A 25,957-nucleotide genomic window follows, 5' to 3' on the forward strand; every position below is an offset into this window, starting at 1 on the left:
AATATTTGCACGATGATGCTGAGAGTTCTTGCCTAACAAATCACTTCAGCGCGTGCTTATTTTAAAGCCTCGCTCGTTCTAATGAAGTCAGATGTATTACTTTATGGTTCTTAGAAATATCACCAAAATATAAATATTTGCACTGTGCAAATATATATACACGTGCATGTTAGATCTAATGAAGGAAGGATGTTACCATGCATGTCACAGGAATTTTATGAGCAAGTTTGGGTTAGGAATGTCACCACCAGAAAAATTATTCCTGCTGCAGTAAACCGTCTCCAAAGGACCACAAGTTACACAGACTGGAGTCTGGATTCTCAGTATGCCTCAAAGACAACCCACAGCAACTGTGATACCTGCTAAATAACTTTCAGTCTTTTGGGATGAATTTATAACTGGCCATCCATCAGCTTTTGAGCTTGTACATGAATCAATAATTCCTGCCTCCAGTGACTTTCCTGTGTATCAACGGTAAAACTTGTGTAAGGGTGTTTAAGGTTCACCCTGTGCTACAAATCTCTGGGCAATTCTAATTCTAAAGTCTCTGATGGTGACTTGCTGAGTGACCAGTTGCTTCCTGCATTTCATCTCCTAGTTGGGTTTTTTTTTCCTTTCCCTGCTTAGATTATGGGCTCTTATTCCATCTACGTGCCATGCCTCGTCTTGGTGGGAGCCTCTAGGGACAAATACCATAATACAAGGAATTAATCATACGAGTCATGACTTCTGGTTCTAATCAGGAGTCAGTCCTAAAGGCTGATCTGCAACACGACCCTCCTGGACAAATCCTCAGAATTTAATAGGGATTAAATCAATGGAGTTTTTATGGAAATTGAATTATAGTGTATAGAAATTGTTCCATAAACAGAACACAGCATGAAAAGCAAAACTTCCTTGATTTTCCCCTGAATTTTACAGAAGGGATATAATTTTCTGATACCTTTCCCTAAGTAGTCCGAAGTTATTTGACAAAAAATTACATTTTTCAATGTAAAGGCGCAGGATTTTGTTATTACGTGAGAAAACCTCAAATCAGTACACTGAAACCTGCAGAAAGACAGTTCTGTAGGAGAGCAATGTTGTTAATTCTTTTTCTGGCTCAAAGCAACATAGCTCCTGCTCCTCCCTTACTGTTAACTGATGTGGTGCGGTAATCCTCTGCTGCTTCAGTCTGTTTTAACCACTGCCTATCTCTGGCCACCTTTTCAAATTTACACACCACATACTTACATTAAGGCATATACAGAAAACAGGCCAAGCCCAGAATCTTTTATCCTATTCCATATTCCACCATTCCCGAATGTCGATGGTTCTGCATAAATGAACCTTGGGTATAAGCTATCTATTCTGGAGAGGCTGAACTTGCAAATTCCCTTTGTCCCCATATGCCGATGGCAATAGGCAGCACAGGTTGTAGTTTCCCCTCTCCTAAGCCTGCTGAGCTCTGGAGGTTTGGATAAATGGGCAAACTCCAAGAATTGCACTGATTTCAGTGGGAATTTACAGATATCCAGTGTCTATTCCTCAGAATCAGGCCCCTGTTTGCATTTAACTCCATGCTAACGTATACCTCCATACTTCTGCGGCTGCTTTTAGTTGTGTTCAGAAGCACTTTTACAGGCACCTACTCAGTCCTGCTCCGAGATCGTGTTCCTTTATCTGAGCAAGAAGAAGACAAGTGATTCTCGCCACTCAAGTCAACAAGAACATGTGATTCTGACAGAGAAAAAGCATCAGCTCTGTGGAGATTATGAAGGCATAGTGTATCTCAGCAAAACACTACACCTGCCAGCTGGGTGGAGGGCAGTAGCTGGGGGGAAACGATGCTTTCCCAAGGGACAAGTTCCTTATTGCATGGCAGAAGTTGGATTTTGTATTGAATCTTTCATATCCATAGCAGGTTCCTAGTGGGACTGGCAGGACTGACATAGAACTGCAGCCCTGTAAGGGGAAAAACAGTTGTAAGAAGAGAGTAACTGCCATTCAGTGTGGTGGTTTCAGACAATCATTCCTGTTAAAATGTCTCGGGCTGCCAGTTCCAGTACATACCAGAGCAATGCCATCTGTACTCTGTATGTGTGTAACCGTCTTGCGGAGCATTTCTACCAGTGACCTACATATTTCAGGACACAAATTTCCAGCTCCAGGTTCAAATACCAAATAAGTTCACACATACAAGCCTGTGCAAAACAATGAGATCTCAACACCTGATTATTTGCTTTAGCAGAACATTAAAAATCCTGTATCTCTAGTAACATGCAGAGTTTTTGGCCAAGATTTTGCTTTTCTGCTTTACTTGGGTAGACTAGAGCATGGTGGCCGCCCACTGCTCTGGAAGTGGCTTGATTTCAACAGCAACACGGTTCTTGCCCCTCCGCAGTTGGCAATGCAAAACTCAAGTAGGTACGAAGAGGGCACTATCACTCTAAGCAGCCTGACTCAGAGTCTGGGCAGAGAGAAAAAAAAAAAAAAAAAAGCAGGCAAATGTTCGATGCTAACATTATATGAAGTCCCAAGGAGATTTGGAACAGGAGCAGTGGAGGAGTTACAGTTTCCTTTGTTCTGTTAAAAGGAAAAAGGAAACACATCAGGAAACCAGACTGTGGAGCACAGGAAGTCTCACTTTGGCTGATAAAAAGGAACTGATGTGAGGTTGGTTCAGATGCAGTTATAAGTCAATCAAGCTTGGAACAACAAGAACAGCTATTCAGAAGAAACCAGAGAACCAAATTCTGCTTTTAGCTGTAAAAATGGTATTTTAACCTCTCGTAATCTTTTCCTTACCTTCTTTTTATTTATTTTTTTTTTTTTTAAAAAAAAAGCTGCTATTAAAAAAATGTTTAAGTAAGAATTTTGTCACAGAACAAAAATCGGTTTCCCAAACTCACCACACCTTCCACTGACCCCACCATACCTTGCTCCGGTTTCTTTTTTTCACTCATCAACCAACTTAAAAAACTGTATTCTTGCTGATTTATCTCGTCCCCTCAGATCAAAACCAGCATTAGCTAAGAAGGGCAGTTTTTTTGCTGAGTGAGAAATCGGCAAATGACTAATTAAAGGCTGTCCTGCCCGTTATGTATTTTCACTCCCTCTGCATGATTGACAAGCATAGGTCAGTATACTAACGTTCATCTCCTGGGTGTGCAGCTTTGTCAGGCTGGGGTGTAATTTTCTTTACAGCATTATGCCAATGCTGAAGAGAAGCAAAGGCTGAGATTTTGCAAGATGCCTGTGGGATTTAGCCTTACTTCTCCCATCTCTTTCCAGTGAGAGTTGTATGTTCAATGCCCCTTAGCCAGTTTTGCAAATCTTAATCAAGTTTACATAAAGAATCAAAATACTTTCTTAAGCACCTAGAAAGGTTTTCAGAGGGAGCAGCTACCTTCAAAAACTAATGAGGGTTACAGGTTGCCTGTACCTTTACAAATCAAGCTGCTTGCTTTGATAAATATGCATTTATATACCTATTTTTAGGGCTCTGCCTTCAAAACATGGGAGCAAACCAGAACTAGATACATTAAAGTGTCTCTGGTATCAAATACTGATGGTCCCTGTCAGGTTATTATTTCAAAGTTTTGCCTTTGGTGCTATTTGTCACTGGAAAAACAGAAGGTTTATCAGGACATACTTAAATGTCTTCAGCAGTAACATACAGGAACATACATCCCTTTTGTTTGGGTCTCTGTCTTACAGCTAAAGGAAAAGCTCTTAGTACGGAGGTGGGGGAGGAGGGAGGTAACGTTGGTGGCTTTACTACAGGAGACAGGTTTCTAGATCAGTGTTACTAGCTGTGTAGATACTCATCAGTAATTATGTGGCCTGAGTAATGAGAGGAAGAAAGAAAATAAGCAGTAGATGCATTAACATTTTGAAGGCTTTGATATTTGCAACTCGGAGTAGATTATGTACTGTCCTGTATCATACGTTGCTCTTTATCTAATTTGGGGTGGAGATAGGTTACTTGGTCAGCACCCTGCCTGCCCGGGTGTTTGTGATGACACAGCACACAAGTTAGCAAAGACCTGGGTCCGCCACCAAGCGAATTATTTCCAGAAGGAGGCAGAAAACCACATTTGCGTGGTGATATTTTAGTCTGTATTTGCAAAACCAGCTATAAATATACACTCAGAGCCTTGTAAGAAAACATTTGTTCACTCAGAAAGTGTTCTTAGGCATCACTCATGGAAGTGTGACAGGGCTTTGTATAACTGAGAAGTGCACTGCAGGCAGCTCTTTTTACATGCCAGAGCTACATATGCATTGTGTGTTCATGTTCACATGTGCGCGAGAGGCACAGACACTGCAAATAGATCTGTTGTTCAATTCAGAACAAAAGATCTAAAGAAAATTTTACATTTGAGGGGGAAAGTTGGCTTCAAACCAAGTTGCAGAGCTAAGCTTAATGTAGTAGACCTTTTTTTTCTAGGCAAGCCATGCACACATTCATACACGCTCTAGTACTAACACCATGCTTTTGCAGCATGAGGTGTTTAGCAAACCCACAAATATCTGAAAATCTGAAGTTAAGGCTCCCTAGGCTCCTTTAATTTTCCTGCTTGTGCATGTTTGCACTGAGATGGGACGTCGGGTCTTTCTTTAAGTGGTCGAGTAAACTCAAGCAGAATGAGAAATTTTAATTTTTCAAAGGCAACTTATGAGGTGCTGTAAAAGAACTTCACATGCTGATGTTTTATGGGGCAAAAAAGAATGGAAGATGCGCTGAGTTATGAGACTGTACATTCATAAGTTGTAGGCTTGATCTTTCTGAGATGTGAACCAAAATCAAGAGGAAAGCTTTCTCTAACACCAGGAAGGAGAGATCTGAAGAAATAAAACCTGCTTTCTGCAAAAATTCCTATAAATGCCCTTCCCTCAGCACATCTCACCTTGCCAACATGTCATCTAAGACTTCAGTTCAAGGTACAACCTTCCCCTTTGCTTCTCTTGATTTTTGACCCTTTCTCATAATACTCCAATGAATAGTTCCACTTTTACACACCAAACCTCCAGCAAAATTCTCTTTGGAAGAAGCTGGGTCTCCACCCGCCCATCTTAAAGCAGGAGTATCACAACATTAGAATAAATAACTCAAATAAAAGCACAAAATCCTCAAGACATGCATGCTACTACTTAAAGTGACCACATCCTGTTAGGGTAAAATCCACAGTGGTGGAGAGAAACTATACAAGATTCTCAGCACCTCTTTAAAGCCTCTGAGAGAAACCCCAAGTGCCTAAAATCTAAGCAGTTGGTGCTGTTTTGTTATGTATTAGGTTTACTTCAGAGTGATCTTTCTTTCCATAGCAGGAACAATTCCTCTACAGAGCAGCAGAGCTACTCAGTTTACCGACTCGGAAAAGACTTTCCAGTGTTTTACTTGTGTAGCAAACGGGAGTTAGTGCTGAACCCCTCGAGCTGACAGCACCCAGCGCTACTGTAATTCATACTAAGGCAAATGACACGCATTTGCATATGGGTTTTGGAGAGAAAATGAAGCAGCATTATAAAAATATCCCAATTGCAAAACATTTCTAATGGGTTTTTGCTGTTGTATATTAGCCGCATAAATGTCCCCTAAATAGGGACAAGGGTGTCAGGGAATATCATCATTTATGGCTTAGAAATTTCAGATGGTTTTGCTTTTGAGGGAGAACAACATGCAAAGTGTCCAGTGAGCAAACTTCTCTGTGATTTCTTTTTTTTTTTTCCTTCAATCTGGAGATTAAGAGGCTTGCCCTAGGAGTCAATGCCTTTTTGCCAGGAAAGGCCATCTCTAAAGTGCCAAAGCCAGGGCAATTTAAAAATGGCAAAACAGACATTTAAACTTGCTCAAAAAGGAAACATGTTCTTAGTTCGAGACCTTGATGGCCAAGTTTCAGGACGAGAGCCGAACGCCTACAGTTCACAAATGACAAGAAACAGTGATTGCAATAGAAACCCTACCCCACCCTTTGCTATAGCAACACCAACATACAAGTTGTCTTCTCGTGGAAGGAGACAAGTATGGTTGTCATCTACTTGAATAATGCAAAATTTTCATTGAATGTCCTTCAGCTGGTCTCTCTGTTACATTCAGAACATAAGGATAAACATGTTTTCACAGAATGAAGGCAGCAGTTACACAAAAAGTGCTTTTTTTTGTTAGCAGTCGGGCTTTGGCAAGTATATTTAATTATTGTCCACATGTAAAGTGGAACTGAAACAATTAAACCAGTTTGAAACCACACCATTTGTTATTGTGAGGAAGTCCATGCGTGGGCATCTTGCTGAGATTAGATGTACCCTTTTTTGAATTAATTTGAGGCAATAAAAACCAAACCCCCCAAACACAATGTAAATCAAGTCAAAGCAGGATGTTAACCCATGGAAGATGTGATTTGAAGTATCTGGAGGCATGCACTAAAAATGTTATTGACTATTTAAAATTAGTGCAAACACAAGCTGCCATGAGTTTTGCTGGCTCCCAGTGATCTTCTGCAAGTGTTGCTCACAGAATACGAACTGAATATGGATATGAACTAACAAAGATAAAGATTTGCTGCCCTTCTTTCTCTGTAAAAGACCTTAGAGCATTGCTCTGGAGCTCACTTTTCAAGCCAGCCAGTCCACCTCCTGCATCAGGTATTAAACAGATTATTTGAAGAATGCAGCAATCATTGCCTCCCATCTCCTGAGTCAGTGTTCTAATTCCCCTCAAAATAAATAATTATTTGTGAAGAAACAGAGACGCATTCTAGACCTGGTGTGTTGGCTCAGCAATATCATATGTGATGTAAGTCAGTGCATGATGGGGCAAGATGACTTACAGTCCCGAGCTGATCCTGTAATATGTTTGCATCCACAGAATTCCCTGAGCTTTGGCTTAAAAAACTCTGAAAACAACTTCAAGTCATACTTGCACGCAATGTCCATAAAGGATGCAAACATAGCCCAGGATCATCCTGACCACATCTATTCTCTGACCATGCTCCATTTCCCCAGGAACATGCGACTGTGACCCCTTAGGACAGCTCAAGGGTACAGTGGATTTACCCCCTTACTGCAAAGTTACCCTGCAGTTGGGCAGGTTTGCAGTTAAATTATTCCACATAGGCAAAACCAGACATCACAGAGTCTGTCATCAAACCCCTTTCTGAATGGCATAAAAAGATTAAGAGGAAAATACAGGCACAGTGTTGGGGATCACAGGGTGAAGGAAGAGATTTTTATAGCAGACTGGACTCAGAGTCCTGCATCTGCCAAGTTAAAAGCTCAACTAAAACAATTAGTCCGTGGAATAGTTTTGCATAGACTTGAAAAAGCAGTCACTAATAATTTAAATAATTTTAAATTGCAAGAAAACAATCATCTGGGATGCACAGCCCTCTCCCCTATCCATTCCATGCTGCACTTATCTTCCTCACAGACAGGTATATTTTTGAGTTTATGGAGGGAAGTGCTTCTTAACTGTGCTGGCACACAGATTTCACCTAGTCCCTCTAGATAACCTTCTTGCTCTAGATAATGAAAGAGACTTTTTCTGAGTTTTTCTGGCTCTCTCCAGTCACTCATGTGCATCTTTGCCATATCATTTCCCAACACAAACGAACAGCTTTGAGAGAAATCAATGCATGCAACCTACAGGAGAGCAAAGCTAAGGGTACGATTGCTTTTAAACCGCTTTCCTCCAGATACAGCACAGGTTTGCTTTACTGTGTCCTAGAACTGAGAAAAATCTGCCCTGAAGCACAGGTTATACATAGAGCTGAGCACATTAAAAACACTTAAGCCACATCCTCTCCCATTGCCCTTCACCTGAGACAAGCTAGGCAAGGTGGCCTAACCCCTTCCTTTTAGTGGTGAACTGCTGCAAATCTGTCGTTGCATGGGTCTGTTACTCCTTGGAAACCCACGCTTTTTCTGCCCGGTAAGAAAAGTTGCAACAAATCTCAGATAATCCCGAGGGTACTACAAGAGCACGGATCTAAATGCATGGAACAGAAAAGGGGTAAATTACAGGAGGCGGCAAACGGGACGTGGGGACCTGCAGCAACTTGCTGATGATCCTGGAACTGCTCAGTAAACGAGCCCGAGAGGAGACTCTGGTGTATCTGGATCCTGTCTCTCTTAGTGAGAACACCCAAATTCTTTCTGGACAACAGGTGAAGCGGGACAATATCAGAAAAGGCTGCAGAGCAGTCAGCGGGCAGATCCGGGAGCCGGGGCAGTGACCTGGGATGTGGCCGAGTTCCTCCTTTCACCACAGCCTCCCCAGCGTGACTGCAGGCCTAGCTGCTAAGTGTCACAGTTCCTCATCTCCAAACCGGGGGGGCTGAGGGGGGGTGGCTAGCAATAATACTTTGCAACACAGGGTGACTGGGGAGAGGAGAAGCTCCCGGGAGGCACCGTGAGCTACGTGGGTCATGGGAATACTTTGGCGGCTTTCAGAGGGTGGTGCAGGGGGGCTCAGGGCCTGTGCAGAACAGCAAGTCCGTGTGTGCACCCGCAGCAAACGGACAGCTGGGAGATTTCTGCACTTTCACTGTACGATATTTAGGGCTCCACAAATCAAAGAAGGTTGTGGTGCATTAAACGTGTCCTGAATGAGGCGTGGGTTACTTTTGCTACAGATCTGAGGAGGTGGTGGGGGAAACGTGTCTTATTCCTGCCATACCTCCCAAATTTTGCTTTCAATGCTCCTGCTTTCTCTCCTCCTTTCTGCCATTCACCCTTTCATTCTCTCTTTCTTTCCTCTTTCCATTTTCTCTTCCTGCCCATCTACTTCCCTCCCCGTTCTTTTGAGACCCTTCCAAACAGTGCACTTGTCACAAGCTGCAATCTAAGGGAGAAAGTTTCAGTTCCTGCCAGTTTGCAGCTTCTTTCTCCCCAGGTCAGCAAAAAAAAAAAAAAAAAAAAAAAAAAAAGAAAAAAAGACGACTTTTAAGAAGAGATCAACACCCCACCCAGGCGATAGGCATCTTTCGAAATCCTCCAACCCAAACACACCCGCAGCGTCTCTTCAAGGCTCTTCTGTTCGAGCTGCTTCTGTACTGTGGTAGTCCCTCAAGAAGAGACCCTAAGAGCTGCACAAGGGTCCCCCAAAACAAGAAAGCCAACCCTCTGCTGCCTAGGCTGTGAGAAACAGTGCGAGCCACCTCAAGGGGCTTGGAAAAGCCTCGGTTTATCTTTCCAGAGGCTGAAGGACCGGCGGGTTGGATGGGGGGAAAGGAGGGGGAACCGTTCGCCAGGTTCCACCAGCGTCCTCAGTTGCTCAAGGCCACCAGAGGTTGGTTATGTTCGTGGTTTTTTTGCCACACTCTTTGCTTCCCCTTCCCCCTGCCTCGCCCCGAGCTAGGGTGATGGTTCTCCTCCACACCGCCCCATCCCTCACTTTCTACCCCCCACCCCCCCCCCCGAAAAAAACCGCTGGAGAAAACGCACGGGCCACCACCACCACCCGAACCAGCAGCGCGTCTCCGGCAGGGCCGGGCGGGGGACTCAGAGCCGGGGGCACACATCTGGGGGCACACATCATCTGGGGACACACATCTGGGGACACACATCTGGGGGCAGCTCGGAGCCACTCTCGCCTCTGCCCACCCCCCTCCTCCGAGCAGCGCTGGCCGCCGGCCCCAGCACCCCCCTTCCCCCCCCCGGGCGGCGCAGGGCCCCGGGGCAGGAGCTGTCACCGCCCGCCCAGCCCGGCAGGTCCCCGGGGCCCCCCCTCGCCCCCCCCCTTGGGCGGGTGGTCCCGCACCGCCGCCCGGCTCCCTCCCGGCTGCGAAGCCCCCCCCGGGCCACCGGGGAGGCGAAGGGGAGAGCCCCGACACGCTGCTCCGGAGGAGGAGAAGGAGGAGGAGGAGGAGGAGGAGGAGGAGGAGAGACCGGCCGCTCCGGGGCGGAGGGACGGAGCCGGACCCCAGCCCCCGCGCCCCTTCCCAGCGCCCCCCCGGCTGGAGGGGTCCCCCAGCCCCTCCTGCCCCCCTTACCTTAATAGTGCCGTCCATCTAGAATAACTTCCAGCCGGTACCAGCAATATTCCACACATTGACCCGGTTTAGCCTGCAACCGAAGCCTCCTGAAGTTTTTTTATCCTTCTCCCTCTTTTCGCTTTTCTCCCTGCCCTTCCAGCGGGTTTGCTTTTCTCTCTGTACCCCCTCTCCTCCTCTCTTCCTCTCCCTCCCTCCCTCCCTCTCTGTCTCTCTCTTTTTTTAACTTTGGTTTTAGCAGCAGAGCGAAAAAGAGACAGTTAACCGGATGAAACGTTTTTTTCTGCTAATTTTGGGAAGTGAAGTCACTCGAGGAGGAAACTTTCGTCTCTCCACTGGTCCTGCCTTCTTGATGAAAATATATATATATTTTACATACAGGATATTTGTTCCATTTAGATAAGAAGGGGCAGAACAATAGCTACCTCTGTCAGCTCTTGTTTGTCGCTAGGGCAGCCAGTCCAACGCAGACCTTGCCTTGCACCCCAGACCGTATTAGCGAGCGCCGTGTGTCATCCCACAGTTTAGTTTAACATGTTTTTTGCTTTTTTTTTTTTTTTTTTTTTGGCTGGAGCAGCTTTAGCCTGACTCACTGAATTTCCGTCTCTTCCCACAGATTTTTTTATTAATGCGTTTTCCAGTCACAGGCAAAAATTAAGGGGAGAAAACTGTAAATACAATTCGGTCGCGGCAGGCGGAGGGAGAAAATTAAAACTCTGGCGATTAAAACCGTACTTCGGCCCCGCTCCTTCACGCCTCCCAGCAAGGAGCGTGAGATGAGGGTCCGGTCGCTGCCAGAAACGAGCGGTAAGTGCGCTAATGCGAGACAGACAAACAGCTCCAGCAATTAAACCCAGGCTGGAAATGGGGCTGGAGGAAAGTGGGGGCTCTTTTCCACTTTCACCCCTTCCCTTCGCTCCCAGCCGTCCCGAGAGTTGGGCTGTGGGGCTCTGAAGCAAAGGTCCTGAGGTGGCTGGAAGCCCACCCGTTTCACTTCAGGGGCTGGCAGTACTTTCCAAAGCCTCCCCTTACAGTGCAAGTTTCTCGCTGAGCTGATAAAAACCCCACTCAGACAGGAGGGAGAAAAAAAAAAAAAAAAAGACACCTACCAAAAAAAACCAACCAAACCACACCTTTCTAAACTAAAAATTACAAAAATTTACAATAATTGTCAGATTAGCTCAATTTTCCGTTCCCGGATGCCGTGTCAGAATGGGCACTGCAAAAACCCAACCACCAGCCTTTAAATCTCCTTTTAGACCTGGCGAGCCCCTGACGTGCAATTCTCTCTTTCATTCAAACGGGAGCGATCACCAGAAAAGAAACGCGTTTTCCTTTTTCCGGGAAAAGCTGCAAACCCTCCAAAGGACCCGAGGAAAGGAGGACAATACCCGCCTGTCCAGCTCACCCGCTCCCCCCCCCCTGCAAAAATACCGAGAGCTAACAGCGGAACACATCATGCAACACTCGGGGCGTCCTTTATTCCCCACTTCTGCAAACTGCTGCAGCCCGAGGAAAAGAGCAGAGGGTGGAATGAAAGGAGGGTGAAGCCAAGAAAGAAAAGTGTCAAGGCAGGAGGGCACTCCTGCGCGTCGGATCTCTCAGTGGAGAGGATTTACCTTGTCCAGTGCCAGTTGGGTCCAGTCTTTTTGTTTCCCCCTGTCTTTAGTCCAACCACGGGGAGGGGAGGGGGATGGGGGGGGCAAATAAAAGTGATATCCAAAGTTATTCTGCACCCGCCCCTTCCAAAAGGGAAATGCAATAATGCCACTAGTGTTTCTACTCGGCTGCGGCAGAGATGCCTTATTAATACTTTATTTCTCCAAGACCGAAGCTGGCAGGAGAGAGCTGTAGATCCCCCTTGCCCCTCCCTCCCCTCCCTCCCCCCTTCTCTGAAATTAGCCTCATCAATTCAGCTACAATTTTTTAGTTCAGATGCAGACACGGGACTGAACGTGACCAGACCTGGAGGTTTTGGCTTGCTGCTTGCCAGCGATTGAGGCCGTCTGCAGCCAGGAGGTGAAAGGGGGGGAGCAGAGGGGACAGCCCGACCGCCTCCCCTCTCCCCCCCCGCCCGTCCTCCCCCCCGTCTGCTTTACAATCCCGGGGTCTGCGCTGGGGTCCCCGGAGAGCAGCACATCTGGATGCTGCTAGCGGGGTCAGGTCCCCCCTTGCCTAGGGCCACAAGAACTGGAGTTCAATTAAAAGAAATCACGGTTAACCCTTCGCTGTCCTCATTACTCTTTCTTTTTCCCTGCCCTCTCCCCCCCCCCGCAAATACTCTCTTCTCCACTCCCCCTCCAGCGTTACCACATGGCAGGCTGCAGCAGCAACCAGAAAAGCAAGAGGTTAAAGGGAAGAGTGAAACGCATCCTTTCAAAACCCGAATGGTTTCCTCTCTAGACAACACTCCCTACCAGCCCCGAAAAACAACGGGGGTGGGGGGTGAGGGAGAGGACAGGCTGAGGATCTTAACCGCGAAAGGAAGGGGAAAAAAAAAACCAAACAAACAAAACCAAACCACGCTGGAAGGAGCCTCTGTCATCCACGGACCCCACAGAGCATTTTGGTTTTAGGCTGCGTGACCGACAGGTCTTGGACGGGCCGGCGGTGGGGGAGAGCCGGGGAGCTGAGAGCGGCGGGGAGAAACCACCTGAAAACGTGCCCAGCTCCTGGGAGAGGAGCCCAACATTTGCAAAACAGCCTCTCCCCGGCTCCGGGCTGGAGAGACAAGCGAGTCCGGCACCGGAGCGGCTCCACAAGTGCTCCCGAAGGCTGGAAGATGTCAAACAGCCCCCCCTTCCCCCCCGCCTCCAGCCCACCTAGAGATATTTTAGGAGCCCAACTCTTGCATTTTATTGCCAGGCGGGCACCACGGCTCCCAGGGTTTATTTTGCATGTCTGGGGATGACTCGAAATGAAGCTCGTTCGGGTCACGTTGTGAGATCGGGTCTATCAGGGTTGCTCCCCGCTTTCCCTCTCGTGTTTGGTCTAAAATAAGATTTGCGAAATGTCCGAGAGATAAGGTAATGAGCGAAGTTGTTAAACATTATAACAGACAGGCGGAACAATCTACTGTTTTCCTCCCAAATAATGTAACAATAGAACCTTTGCTCAATTTTTTTTTCCTTTCTCTTCCCCTAAAAAAAAAAAAAATTAAAAAAAAAAAAAACACCCAAAAACCCACCCCACCAACCAACTCAAACCCTGAAGTTATCGCAAACTTTTTGGAAAAGGCTGGAATGTTCATAAACTCTGCGCGCCAAGCTCTGAATCATCCTAGGTGATTGTTCAGTGAGTTTGGGTGTTTAACTGTTTGAGAGGGAGGGAGCAAGGACGGGCAGGGGAAAGCCAAGCCACCGCCGGGCGCGGTGCTAAGCAATGTGCGCAACTTTTAATCTAATGCTCAGCTTTTGGATGCACATGTACATACAGTAAAGGAATTATGATCTGTTTAATGTGGTTACCACCAGACATCTGGAAAATCATTTGATCTTGGCAACCACGGAAGATTTCAAATGCTTACATTGGGACAGGCTGGTAGAAATCAGTTACTCCTCAATTACGATTTTTTTTGTTTGTTTGTTTGACTCCGCTTATGAATGAAACGAAATTCTCGACCCAAGTTTTTAATTAGTCCGATATTGATCTTAAGCGCTTGGCATGTCCCCACCTCCTCTCTTCGTCCTTACAATCGGGTTACACCGACTGCAGCCTCACACCGAGGAGGTGAAACCGCCGGCTTTGGCGTGATCCGATTGAAACTAGTAAAGACACGCTGGGGGGAATTTAGCCCAGAAGTATTTCACGTCCAGTATCAGAGGAGTTAACCCCTCGGTGTAGTTCAATGCCAGTCCTTCGCGGGACTACAGAACCTCAAAGATATGGATTATCTGTCTGTAATTCACGCGGGATTAGCGGTCATCACTTCATAATTAAAACCGTCTAGTTAGTCTGTAGGCATAAACATAATGAAAACCTTCCCGGGCCTCAGCTGCAGGTTAGAAACATTCTTTTCGGAGGGTGGGAAAGGGCTTTGCCTTATTTCACCCTCTCTTACCCCAAGAGCATCAGCTGAGCTCTCGGTAAACCCCGGCCTGGGACTGTCGCTTTGAACTAACGCGGTAAATAGGGGAGGGGAGCCCCAGAAAGCAGCAGCCACGCCCTGGCTTTGTCGCTAGAAAACGGCTCATTTCCCACTACCTCCCCACTAACTGTGACACAAAGTGTCCTCTTTTCTTTGAACTACCTTCCTCTATCCGTGTATTTACACACCTTGTGCGAGGTGCGTTGTGTGTGTGTATTATACATACATAAAACGTCCTATATATTCCATCCTCTATAAACGTATTCACAATATTTACCACCATTCTTTGCCCGGAGCTAAATTTGCAGAAGGCCAAGGTCTATTCTGCTCCAGTCTACTAGAGGGAAAATCTCCACCAACTTCAGTGAACGTTTAAAATTTCCGGATCTGAGTTTCCTCTGGCACCGACTCCGTTGCAGAATAAAAAAAAAAAAAAAAAGAAAGAAAGAAGAAAACGCGACGTGGTTTGTTTGTTTTCTAAACCCGCATTCTTACAAGCAAAAAACCCAAACTACAGCCCTGGGATTTAATCCCCAGAAGCGAATCCCATTTCTAAACTAAACTAATTGGACAAACCTCTGCTTTTCGGCTACAGCAATAAAAAGGAATCAGGAGAGTTTTCCAGCCCCACAACTGAAGGATCGGGTCCCTCCTACCTCTCGGTCTACAGGAACAGCCCATGGGATTTGGGAACTTGAAGCCGGAAAGTTATTCGCTGCTAATCGGTACTAAGTAAAACATAATGTCTTAAAAGTGGTGTGGAGAAGATGCAGTAGCTTTGAAGCTGCATCGCAATTAGGCGAAGAGTGGGGTAAGCAGTGTCCTGGCTAGTTTTATTTGAGCTCCATGTCCCAATAAAACAGCCCCCGCCCTCCCTTCCTCCCCCATCCCGCAATTATTGAAAAGCTAAGGCACAAAACAACAAAAATACTGAAGGCCAAAAAAACAGACTGCAGTGCACTAGCTCCAAACGTCTGGCCCCTCGCTTGAGGCCATAATTAATTTGAGATTTATTTTTATTGGAGAACCCAGTCTCGTCTGACCTTAGCCAAACAAGACTTCAGCTAGACCCTTGATGCGCTTGAATGGAACAGAATATTTCTCTCTAACTTCTCTTCAGGCGTCCGTGCCTGCTTTGAATTTGTTCCCTCAGACTTCATATATTTGGAGATTTGCAGGAAAGATTTAAAGCATTTCCCCCCCCCCTTAGCATTCGCTTTCTTTTTCTTCCCTTTTCGCTCCTCTTTCCCCTCCACACGTCCTCTCTTTCTAAATACAGGGCTGGGAGAGCATAGGAAGGGCTGGAATACAAAATTTCCTGGATCCAGCATAGGGGGGGGGGGGGGGGGGGGGGCGTTTTTCTGTGAGTTGTGAGAGAATGGAACCATTAGAAGGTCTCAGAGTTGGGGAGGGGGCTGGTTGCTGTTTAAAGGCGGGAGCCACTGTAAAAGCTTGTCCCTTGTGCCCGAGAGCCTGGTTTATTTTGGAAAGCTCCAAAACATGCTACATTTCCAGGAGAGAAACAACGTTTCTTCCACCTTTTCGACCTAAGGTAAAGCTGGGGAGAAACCGCCAGCCCTTCCCCACGCAGCGCTGGGGCTGAGCACGGGAAAAGCAGTTCAGGAGGGATTCGCTGGACACCGGGAAATGGAAAGGGATTTTGTTATTTAAATTAGAGAGGTAGGTGCAAACAAGAGCTAAATCCTTAAGTACCGAGTTGTCACAAGGCATTAATCAACGACTTGCTAAAGCCTAACAACTTAGCAGCGTTTCTGCCTCAAGACCTGAGCATCCAAAATAATTAGAGCGATTCGGTATATACGTAATTAATCATCACGAAGTGTGAGAATGATGTAAGAGTTCACAGCAGCTTCTGCCCACCCTGCCCCTGCCGACAAAGCTACTGCAATCCCCACCTTCTCTGGAGGTGCCTGGTCCCTCCCGAGCCCGGGTGGGAGGAACTGAAATTCTGCGGGACGCAGGGAATTGGGGGGGGAGGAAAAAGAAAAAAAAAAAAAGGCAGAAACTGATAATGCGCTAGAGGATGCTCTCAGTAGGAATAGTACTCCCTGAACTAGGGAAAAAAAACACTCCACGAAGGCTTTGCTTTTCCCTTTTGTGCCAGGCTAAAGCTCTGAGCTGTTCTTAAGAGCGTGGCGCAGGTTTCCGTCGGCTCCACGCAGCCGCGTTTCCAGCGTCCGGGGGTCCCTGAGCACCTGTGGGGTGACCGGTACTCAGGTCCCCCCGCAGCTCCTTCCCCCCGGCTGATTCAGCAGGCACCATCTCCTCTGCGAGATTTCTGGTGTAAAAAACTGAAATAACGGGATATTCTTTCCTTGTAACCTGTCCCCCTGGCTGCTACTGTGCGGCGGGAAAGACAAACGTGGTCGTGTCAGGGTTTGCCAGCAGCCTTCGCATTGCCCACTCCAAAGAAAATCTCTGGTTTACACTTAAAAAAAAAAAAAAAAAAAAAAAAAAAAATTAACCCCTCTCTCTTTTCAGGGCTTCTGTAAACTTTCCAGGCAGAGTGAAAGCAAGAACAAACCAAATATTGTTTCCAGCCACCCAGACCATTTTCCTCCATGAATATGCTTCTTTGTACGGCACCACAAACGTTACGGCCACATGAAATCCATTTTTAAAGGCAGGAGTCCCACGGTGGCTCCCTCCCGGAGGAAAATCCACCTTCGTGGCCGTTTGGAGGTCGGGGCTGGAGACCGCTGTCCGCACAAGCTGCCCAAGGGGAGCGTGCACTTGGTGGCTGTTCCCCAAAATTCCCCGGGGGGTCGGAGTGGGGGCTGAGGGAGCACACTGCCTCCCCCAAAGGGTTTGGGGGGGTCCAAGGTGTCCCAGCGTGTTACCTGAGCTGCTTCTGGGGGCTGCCTGAAATCTGCCCCCCTCGGGAGACTGTTCTAAATGTCATCCCCAGGTGTGGCGGAGGAAAGGAGGGGAAAGCTGGGGTGGCACGGGGGTACCCTCCCCCTGGGGTGGGAGCAGAACCATCCTCTCCTTTGGTTGCTTCTCCCACACAGGCCCAGGGCCTTGGCCCAGCGGGTCTTGCCTCAAGCTGGCAGGGTGGGTTCCTGGAGAAGGGGGTCCCGGAGAAGGGGGTTCACCCCGGCCCTGGGGTGCTCTGCAGGGCCCCGTGAGCTCCAGGCGCTGCCTTGGGGAGGGCAGGGCAGGAGCTGTGTTTACAAGCTGGGGAACTGAAAGCAGAAGCGATGACTTTTTCTGTGCTAGGAGGGGAGCGATAGAAGAGGAGATAAGCGTTTGGATGGTGCTAAAGGGCAGAAGAAAAGCGCGGGCGAATAGCACACCTCTGAAATTATTCTGATACTGCCTTTACACGCAGACTAAACCACAAACTGGCAGTGCAGAAGGGGAGCGAAGACTGCTGTGGCCCAGGGTATCTTGTGGCAATGGTAGTAATTAAAAAGTCAGTATTCAGGGGTCACGTTGCTTTGCTTATAGCCCTAATTCTTTCCATATCCCTACAGTCAGGATTCCAGTCATGTCTTTTAAAATTTAATTTCTCAATTATATTACATGTTTCATTCTCTAAAGTCAAATACTCATGTTTAGATGAGATTAGCACCCTCTGATATACGGTAGATTATTGCAGATCAGTAAGTCCCATAATGATATGAGGAATTGAAATACTTACATCATACATCAGTTATGTAGAATAAACCAGTAAAATTGTTTTTTATATTTATGTTTTCTTACCCTTCTATCACATTAAGGCCCATACGAGAAGCATGTGTGAGAGGGAAGGTTGGGTAGTCCTGTCAGGAGGTTATGTAGGGTCTTTTAACAGCACTTCAGATGCAGATCCTTATGTCCCATGGATCCGTACGTCCTACGTGGTTGTGATGTAAATCAAGGTTACAACACTGAGAAGCTGAACTTCACCAGTATGACTCAATATAAACCATCCTTGTTAAAACAAACCATTTTCTAAGTGAAATCCTCCTCTTCCTCCACCAGCTACCTAGCCCCACACTTCCCTTTTGCCTTGTGAAAGCCAGGACAAGAAAAACAGTGTGGCTTGAAGGTGGTCGTAGGCTATTTTGTAGCCCGGGGGTATGACAGTGACTTTGTTCCTCCTGGGAGCTCCTGAGGAACACCCTGCTAGCAACTCCCTCTCAGTTACACCGTATAGAGATGAGGTGTTTTCCTGTACAAGGCACACAATAAACATCAAGTTTATATATATGGGGCATCTGTTGAAGAGAATTTACAGATGACATTGATCCAAATCCTGCTTTTTTGGCTGTGTAATGCGGGTAGTGTAGACCTCATCAGCTGAGATCCCACGAAAGTAATAAATAAAATACTTCTCCCTCCCACAAGACAAGCAAGTAAGTTTTTCTGAAGAAGGAATGACACGAAAGAAAATAATAAAAAGATCTGGGAAGAGAGGGGAATTGGAACTTAAGATCCTGCTTTTCAAACTTCTTGCTCACCACAACTTAGGAAGTCCTCAAAGTTCACTGTGGGGAAGCAGGAAAGAGAAGGCAGGTGCTGTCTAAACCTGACCAGCACCGTGTTCTTACACAGCGCTTCCATCCTCACGTTAAAGATGGAGAAATGGAGGAACAGAGAGTTGAAGTGTCTTGCTCAGGAACACCAAGCCCTCTCTGTCAGGGCCTGGGTCTGTACCCACGTTTCCCAACGATCTGCCTAGATCATTAATCAGTCCCACCTCTCCTACAAATAAGCCAATCAGAATCTCTCTGTTGGCTCTGGATGCGTTTGAGTCGCTGGAAACCATCACCAAGCTCTGAGGGGCCCGAGATTGACCTAGCCCATGTTTTTAAGGTTCCAATTCTCCTGAATTTAACCATGTTTCTACTTTTATGAACAGCCTCACTGGTCTGAATGAGCCACCCAGGTACCATTTTGCACCACTTGGTTCCAAACTGCCCAACTTAAAACTTTAAGAGTCAATGGGAGATATTTCCTTTGTCTTCAACTTTGGATCAGTCTTAAGAGACTTCTGTCAAAATCTCGTGGAGTTTTTTAAGCACAGGAACAAGTCATTTCCCCAATGACAGTGGTGTGAATGAAGTTGTACAGACAAAATACCAAAGACAAGGTCCTTGCCCAGAATAACAGCAGCAGACGAAGGGTTGTAATAAAAGGCAGAGGGTTCAGCATCACACAGCTCACTTATCCCTCCACTGCTAAAACACTGGATATAAGTCCAGCCTGAGGAGTTCCTGGCGGATAAAACACATACTTATGTGAAGAGAGGAACTTTGTCCAAGCCCTTTGCCTGCAGGACTGTACTTAATGAGAAGACTATCCCGACACAGTTACGGACAGCCTCACTCAATCCTGCTGGAATGTTAAATTATTTAGGCCTGGATCTTGGTTCCACTTAATTCAAAAGGAATTTTGCTACTAACTGGAGCGGCAGCTGGATCTAGCCTCGCAACAAAAGGCAATGATGATACCATAATATAGGATGTCAAAGGGCCTTCAGCTCTTCATTGTAAACAGAGCACATCTCAGATCATTTCCCACATAGAGAAACTCCAAAGAGGATTTAATGCTAAAGCTGGGCACAGGCCATGTAACATGTTTCTCTACTTGAACTTTGAGTGAATTTGCTCTCGTGAGACATGAATTTCATTTGTTTTCCACAGAGTTTCTCTTGTTCCGGAACCTGAACCAAAGCTATAGGAATTAAATAAGAAAAATTAAATCATCAACATTCCCTGAAACACTGATCTAGGAGTGTGATTTTGGGGGATATAACTGAATGTGGAATCTTGGCCATTCCCAGTTGGATTTGGCTCTAGAAACCTAGTCCCGAGAGCTGCACAAGTTCACCCAATCAGGGAACACAAATAATGCCACATGACCTAGGAGTCATCCCACCAAGCTTGCGTTTCAAATACTAATACTAACAAACTGCCTGCAAAATGAGCCATAGCCTAGGGATTATATACAGAAATCATTCTGTGAATCATTTCCAATAATGTGTATGTACATGAAAATCACAACTGGCGCATGGATCATTGACTGAGGGGAAGAAAAAAAAAAAAAAAAAAGAGAGAGACTAAATTCCTGTAATAAATTATTCATTACAAATTATCCACCCAGCTCTAGTTAACACCCTTCTGTGTTTCTTCAGCCTGGGAGAGAAGAGGCTTGTGTTTTAGATTTTCTCTAAGTGCTGTTGCATGCAGGGTTTGCCTTAAACGTGTAACCCAGATGTCCCAGACTTGGTTTATTTACATTCTTGGGAACTGTTGTGGAAAAAAAACTATATGATGTCAAATATAATATAGTACTCAACTGAGTTATAAAGGGACATGGCTGTGCCAACCATTCTTGGGTATTCGTTTTAATCTTATGAAAGAGGCATAAGAGGCCCATCAAATACATTCTAAGATCCATTTTTCTAACTTAAAAAAAAAAAAAAAAAAGATATACAAACAACTAGAGTGCAAGATCTAGTAGTATTTGGCATTAGCCAGTATCAGTAAACCCAAGTAAGTCAGTTTGCCTACTAAATTGTATGGAAGAATTGCTCAAGGAAAACCATAAGTAGTGCTGTAAAAGAAATCCCAGTATTATATTGCCTTGCCTGGTGTGACAATCCATTTCTTCAGTAACTGAAAGAGATGTTTTGGTTTAACTCATTAAATATTTTTTCCCCTCTAAATCCATTTTGCAATGTACCTTTCAAAAAACCATAACTTCACATATCATCTTGCATATTGAATTCAGTAGCTGGCGCAGCAGAGAAGTAGAGGGATATTAAATGAAATTTAGCTCTGGTTCAAGACTAAATGGTATCTAGGAAATCAGAAAATTGGAAGCCAATTTAAGAAACCACTATGATATAACATTGGTAGCACACCACCACTATCATATTGGTTTCAGAGCAACAAACCACTACTCTAATGTAACGCAGATCACCCTCCCTCTAATACTAGTTATAGAATAACCCATCAAACCAAGCATCAGTGCATTATACGAGACCACTTTAACATATTGTTGGTCCCTGGTGATACAACTTTTGACTCAACCCTGCGTAGTTCCAGAATGATAACTGTGATACTTGAGACTCTAACCCCTCTCTCACCAAAGGCAGAGGTTTGGTGTGGTTTTTTTTGTTGTTTTTTTTGTTTTGTTTTGTTAGTTTGTTGTTTTGTTGTTGTTGTTGTTTGGGTTTTTTTCTGCGAAATTCAGTGAGAATGAGATTTTCAACTAATACAACTGGTTGTGAATGTCGGAGGATTGTAATTTTTGACATTACCTGTTTAAAGATGCTGTCATGTCTTACCTTGACGTAAGACGAAGTGTCTGGTACAGTCTGAAACATCCTTACTTGTTTAATAGATATATTTAAAGGTCCTAAAATTGACCTGAAATTAAGAAAAGAATAATTAATCAAATCCTTTATATGAATATAGAAAAGAAACAAAGCATTATTTAAAAAGTAAGATTAGTAATAAAATTTAAAGAGAAGTGATCAAACATTTGAGTGTACCTTTTAAAGGATACAGAAAAAGGTCCAGCACAGTAACTAAAAGTCAAGTAACAGACAGGACTTCATAAAGTAGAGTTTTATTTCTATGCTTTAACAACAGTTCAGTTTTGCTTTTGGATTCCCCCCAGCCCCCCTTAGGAAAAGAGCCGCCTTCACTTTTGAACAGAGCAGAGGGAAATGTTTGACATTTGATTAACTGAATTTCTTAGCCAACAATTAAAAGCCAGCTGAAATACTCATGTTTTCATGTCGAGACTAGTTAACCCTATTGACTTGTATCCAAGGGTTTCACTTGGTCTAAATGAAGGGCAGTTGCCTTTCGTGACTCATTGAAACCATTCCGAGCCATTAACCTGCCGGCCTCTATTGATTTAAAGAACCTTTCTCACCAATAATAATTAAACAATAAATTAAAAAAAAAAAAAAAAAAAAAAGCGAACGGAAGTATCATTCCAAATAGCCATAAAAACCCCCAGGGTTGTCAATCTCAGCCCTTCTGCTTGGGATAGTGCCGTTACTCAGTCAGACGCTGCGGTGCTTTATCTCAGGCTTGCATCAATGCAGTACATCTGTTTTTCTGTACCTCTAAGACTTGATGATCTCCTGATGAACAGGTTTTTTTGCCTCCCCCGCCCCCCCCCCAAGTCATCACTACAGAGATGTAGAGATTAACAACGATCGTGAAAAATGTAATGGTGTGTGGGAAAATAAATCTGCAGTCACTAAAATATCCGACATCTCGTTTTTCTACCCGTTCCTCTCAGGATTTTTAGTCGCTTTGGAAAGCACCAGAAAGCGATTAGCTTAGTGTAATTAGTGCATCGTTAAGAAGCACGACACCCCCACCCCCACCCCCATCCCGCCCTTAGCATGGAAGTGCTGCTATTCTGACGGTCCCGTTTTCCCGCGGTGGGAAGGGAAAAGTTAGAAATTCACCCAGAATTTACTACAGAAAAATTATACTGCAAAGTTAGAAACATTCATAAAGAGTTGCGCCCAAGCGGTCAACTCCTGCGTTGTTGGTTGGGTTTTTTTTGGTGGTTTTTTGTTTGTTTGTTTTGTAAGCTCTTCAGAAAAAGCTGTGGGGTCCTAACTGCAGCTAGTTCCGTTTGTTCAGATCTAATACAACGCAGACACCGCTGGTTTATCACGAAATATCCTCCGTCTGATGGATGCAGAAGCCCGCGCCGCGCCGGAGCTGCCAGCCCCGCCGGTGGGAGCCCCGGGGAGCCCCTTCCTCGCCCCCAGCACCGCCGGGCAACCAGGGAAACACCTCCGTGCCCCCAAAGCCAGCGCCACCGCCTTGCTCTGAAGCAGCTGCTGTTTAAAAACCATCACCGACACAAAAATAGAGAAAGAAAACAAACAAACAAACAAACCCAACCAGAAAAACAAACCCCACAGCCCAACTCTGGAAAAGTTCGCTATCTGAACGTAACCCCCCCCCCGGCTCCTTTTATTGATTTTTTTTTTTAAGCATTTATTACGCGGCCAGCTGGCACAGAAGGGCAACTGATTATAAAATCGACAATGTGTTTCTGATAAGTACAATTCTTTTTTCTGTCGTCCTCCCTCCTAACACATTCCAGTTTCTTTTGCTTCTGAACTTGCAACGGGGGGTGGGGGTAGACAGAGTTGAGGGAGAAGGTAATTTTGCTTAGCCAGTAAATTTTCTGGGGTCAAGGATCCACATATCAGTTTCCCCTGCTCCCCTCTTTACCCCTGATGAGCGCTCCCCCCACCCCACATTACCTCCCTCTTATAATTACGCGTGTTCATATAAATAAATACATCTGCATATTTGAAGCCAGCCTTTAAAAGTCTGCTGTGGATTATTTATCAATCGTATTGCCCTGCCAGCATCAGCCACAATATAAAAGGGCCTCTCGAGCTACTTTTAGATTCGCTTCTTGCTTATTCTTATTACTATTATTTAAATGACTCACCTTTTATACCCTTTCCCCTCAACCAGTGGCAGACCAGTTTGTAAAGATCCAGGTTGAGACCAAAAATAAAACTCCCCACCAGTTCTGGATTACTACCCTGCCGCTGCAGTTTTGCAAAGAGGAGAGATTAAACTTGTTAGATCCAAAGCAGCGCTGAAGTTAAAATTCCCAGCCCATCCAGACAGGCTGTATCAACCAGGCATTTCCTCAGGGGGCTTCTGTAATGCTCGCAGCTCCAGGACGTGCCTTCCTTTCCCTCTCTTCTATGCCCTCTACTTTTCATTTGATTTCCGTTTTCCCCCTTATCAATATTTCAGCTGCTCCCTCAGATTAATCATGGCTATGTGACATCTTCGCCCAATGAGCCCGTCTGGCTCTACTCGCAACTTTAAAGAACAAGGAGGGGAAAAAAAAAAAAAAAAAAAAAAAAGAAGAAAAAAATTCACAACTTTCTTTAAAAAATATTGCTGAGGAGTCAAGCCGAAAAGAGACGCTGAGTGGAGCTCAAGTGCTACTTTAAATCCCCTTTTTAAATAAGGAAGTTTCAAATATCCGTTTTTAAACCATCGTTCCTTACTTTGAGCTTTTTTTCCTGACTCTTACCTTGAAAATAGTTAACCCATTTCCCCCTGAAGCAGAACTGAAAATATGACAGAGGACGCTGCAGATGCATACGGCTGGAAAAGGGAGACGAAATCGTCTCGAAACTATTCTCTCTATTGGAACAAGAATTCAGCATTTCTCTGTACAAGCCGAAACCTCCAGATCCTTTCAGCTATTTAATAATACCCTATCAAACAGTAACGCGTTTAGGGAGCGAAAGGAAACAATTCAGGGATATATTGTTTTCAGGGATATATTCTCCCATTCAGGAATTTTTTTATCCTCCCCCCCCCCGCCCCGGGGTCACGTTTCTGGCGCGTATTGTCATCTCAGAAGGGTTCGCAGATAATATTTTGCACTAACCTGGGGAAGAAGCTTCCAAGGATTTTAGTACGACATCAATTTTAAATGTAACCCTCAGAAGGGTTACCAAAACTATTTGGAAAATGTCCTTCCACTCTCTATTCTCTTTCTCTCCTTCCCGGCTTTGCCCCAAATTCCAACATATTGAAACATTTTTCTCCTTAATAAGAGGAACATATAAAGTGAAGAGGTGAAAGGGCAACTTGGGAGCCGTGCCTAGAGCTCCGCACACAATTTACTCTCTGGTAGACGAGGCGTTTAGCATTCCTCCCAATTTCCAAGGAAAACAGACTCAGACCTGTACCCAGTGACCAGGGACCTCGCCAGAGCCACTTTTTAATATAGAAATTCTTCGGATTCTTTGTTATTATTATAATTGTTGTTGTTGTTTGCGTTCAGAGAAACAAGTTTTCTAGGCAAGGTAAAGCGACAGGGATTTTAGGCAGAAGGGAACCTCCGATGAAAAGAAAAAAAACCAGAGCGACAGGAGGGACTTGCGAGGTGCGCAGGAGAGAAATGGAATCGGGGAAAAAAAAAAAAAAAAAAAAAAAAAAAAAAAAGAGAGAGATCAGCGTTGTCGTTTTTAATTAGCTTTTTTTAAAAAAAAAAAAATCGCGTGCATCGGGGTTAAAAATGCCGTTTGCAAGCTTTAATCTCATTATTCTGTGGGGATGCGAACAACTCTTTCTGCACACTCACAACCGAGCTAGCTAGGGACCGAATCAGATCACATTTCAAAGTCATTTTTCATTCTTTTCTCACGTTTCCACGTGCGAATTACACAAAACACGGAGCTGAAGAGGAACCCCGAGGGTTTACTATTGTGTTAACAAAACCCTCTTCCTCTTATTTTCGTTGAGGGGCAGTTAACAGGCGTTTGCCTCTCTTTCCCCGTGCGTTTTCCCCGCGAGTTTCCTTTATTTTTTAAACAAACGCGCCCAAAATCTCAGCCTAGCTCTGACAGGAACCACTGAGCACACGCTCCTAATAAGCTGCAATGAAATAAATTTTAAAGGTTGGCGTTAACAAAAAACTTAGGACGTAAAGCACTTACAAGTTCAGGGGAAATGCTTGCCCTGAATCCTGAGCCGGGTTTGCTACCCCTTGTAATCAAACCCCACAGTGGAGTCGAGAAACCCATGTGGCTAGTTGCAGTCATCTTGGGAGCTTTACTAGCCCAAAAGAAAATTGCTGGCAGATTGGAAACAGCTGTAGCATTGGAGACAAAAAAAAAAAAAAAAAAAAAATCAACCACCCCCCCTTACACACATACACTCTGAGCAGAGAAAGTTACAGAAGTTTTGTTTACACAAATAGCTCCAATGCAGACGTGACATTTCAAGTTTTCATCAACAAACCGTAGGTGACTTGTGTGTAAGCAACATTTCAACATTCATCACTGGCAGTGATTTTTTAAAGATGCCTATGAAATCTCTGCCTCTCACACACAGGCGCTTCCAGCCCGCTCCTGTGGCAG

At 45.2% G+C, this 25,957-nt stretch overlaps 1 protein-coding gene across 1 annotated transcript in view; it reads right to left on the reverse strand.

Annotated features, from left to right (window-relative positions):
• FLI1 (Fli-1 proto-oncogene, ETS transcription factor) overlaps positions 1 to 24,127 on the reverse strand; it is an 87,865-nt gene extending 63,738 nt beyond the window's left edge. The window contains exons 1-2 of the mRNA XM_074927495.1: positions 23,515 to 24,127; positions 21,362 to 21,443 (exon numbers count right to left, since the gene is read on the reverse strand). Coding sequence (XP_074783596.1) covers positions 21,362 to 21,400 — 39 coding nt within the window. The 5' untranslated portion in view covers positions 21,401 to 21,443; positions 23,515 to 24,127. The remainder of the gene's footprint in view (positions 1 to 21,361; positions 21,444 to 23,514) is intronic.
• Between the last annotated feature and the right edge of the window lie 1,830 nt (positions 24,128 to 25,957).

The sequence above is a fragment of the Athene noctua genome, chromosome 26 (genome assembly GCF_965140245.1).
Source record: "Athene noctua chromosome 26, bAthNoc1.hap1.1, whole genome shotgun sequence".
NCBI lineage: Eukaryota > Metazoa > Chordata > Aves > Strigiformes > Strigidae > Athene > Athene noctua.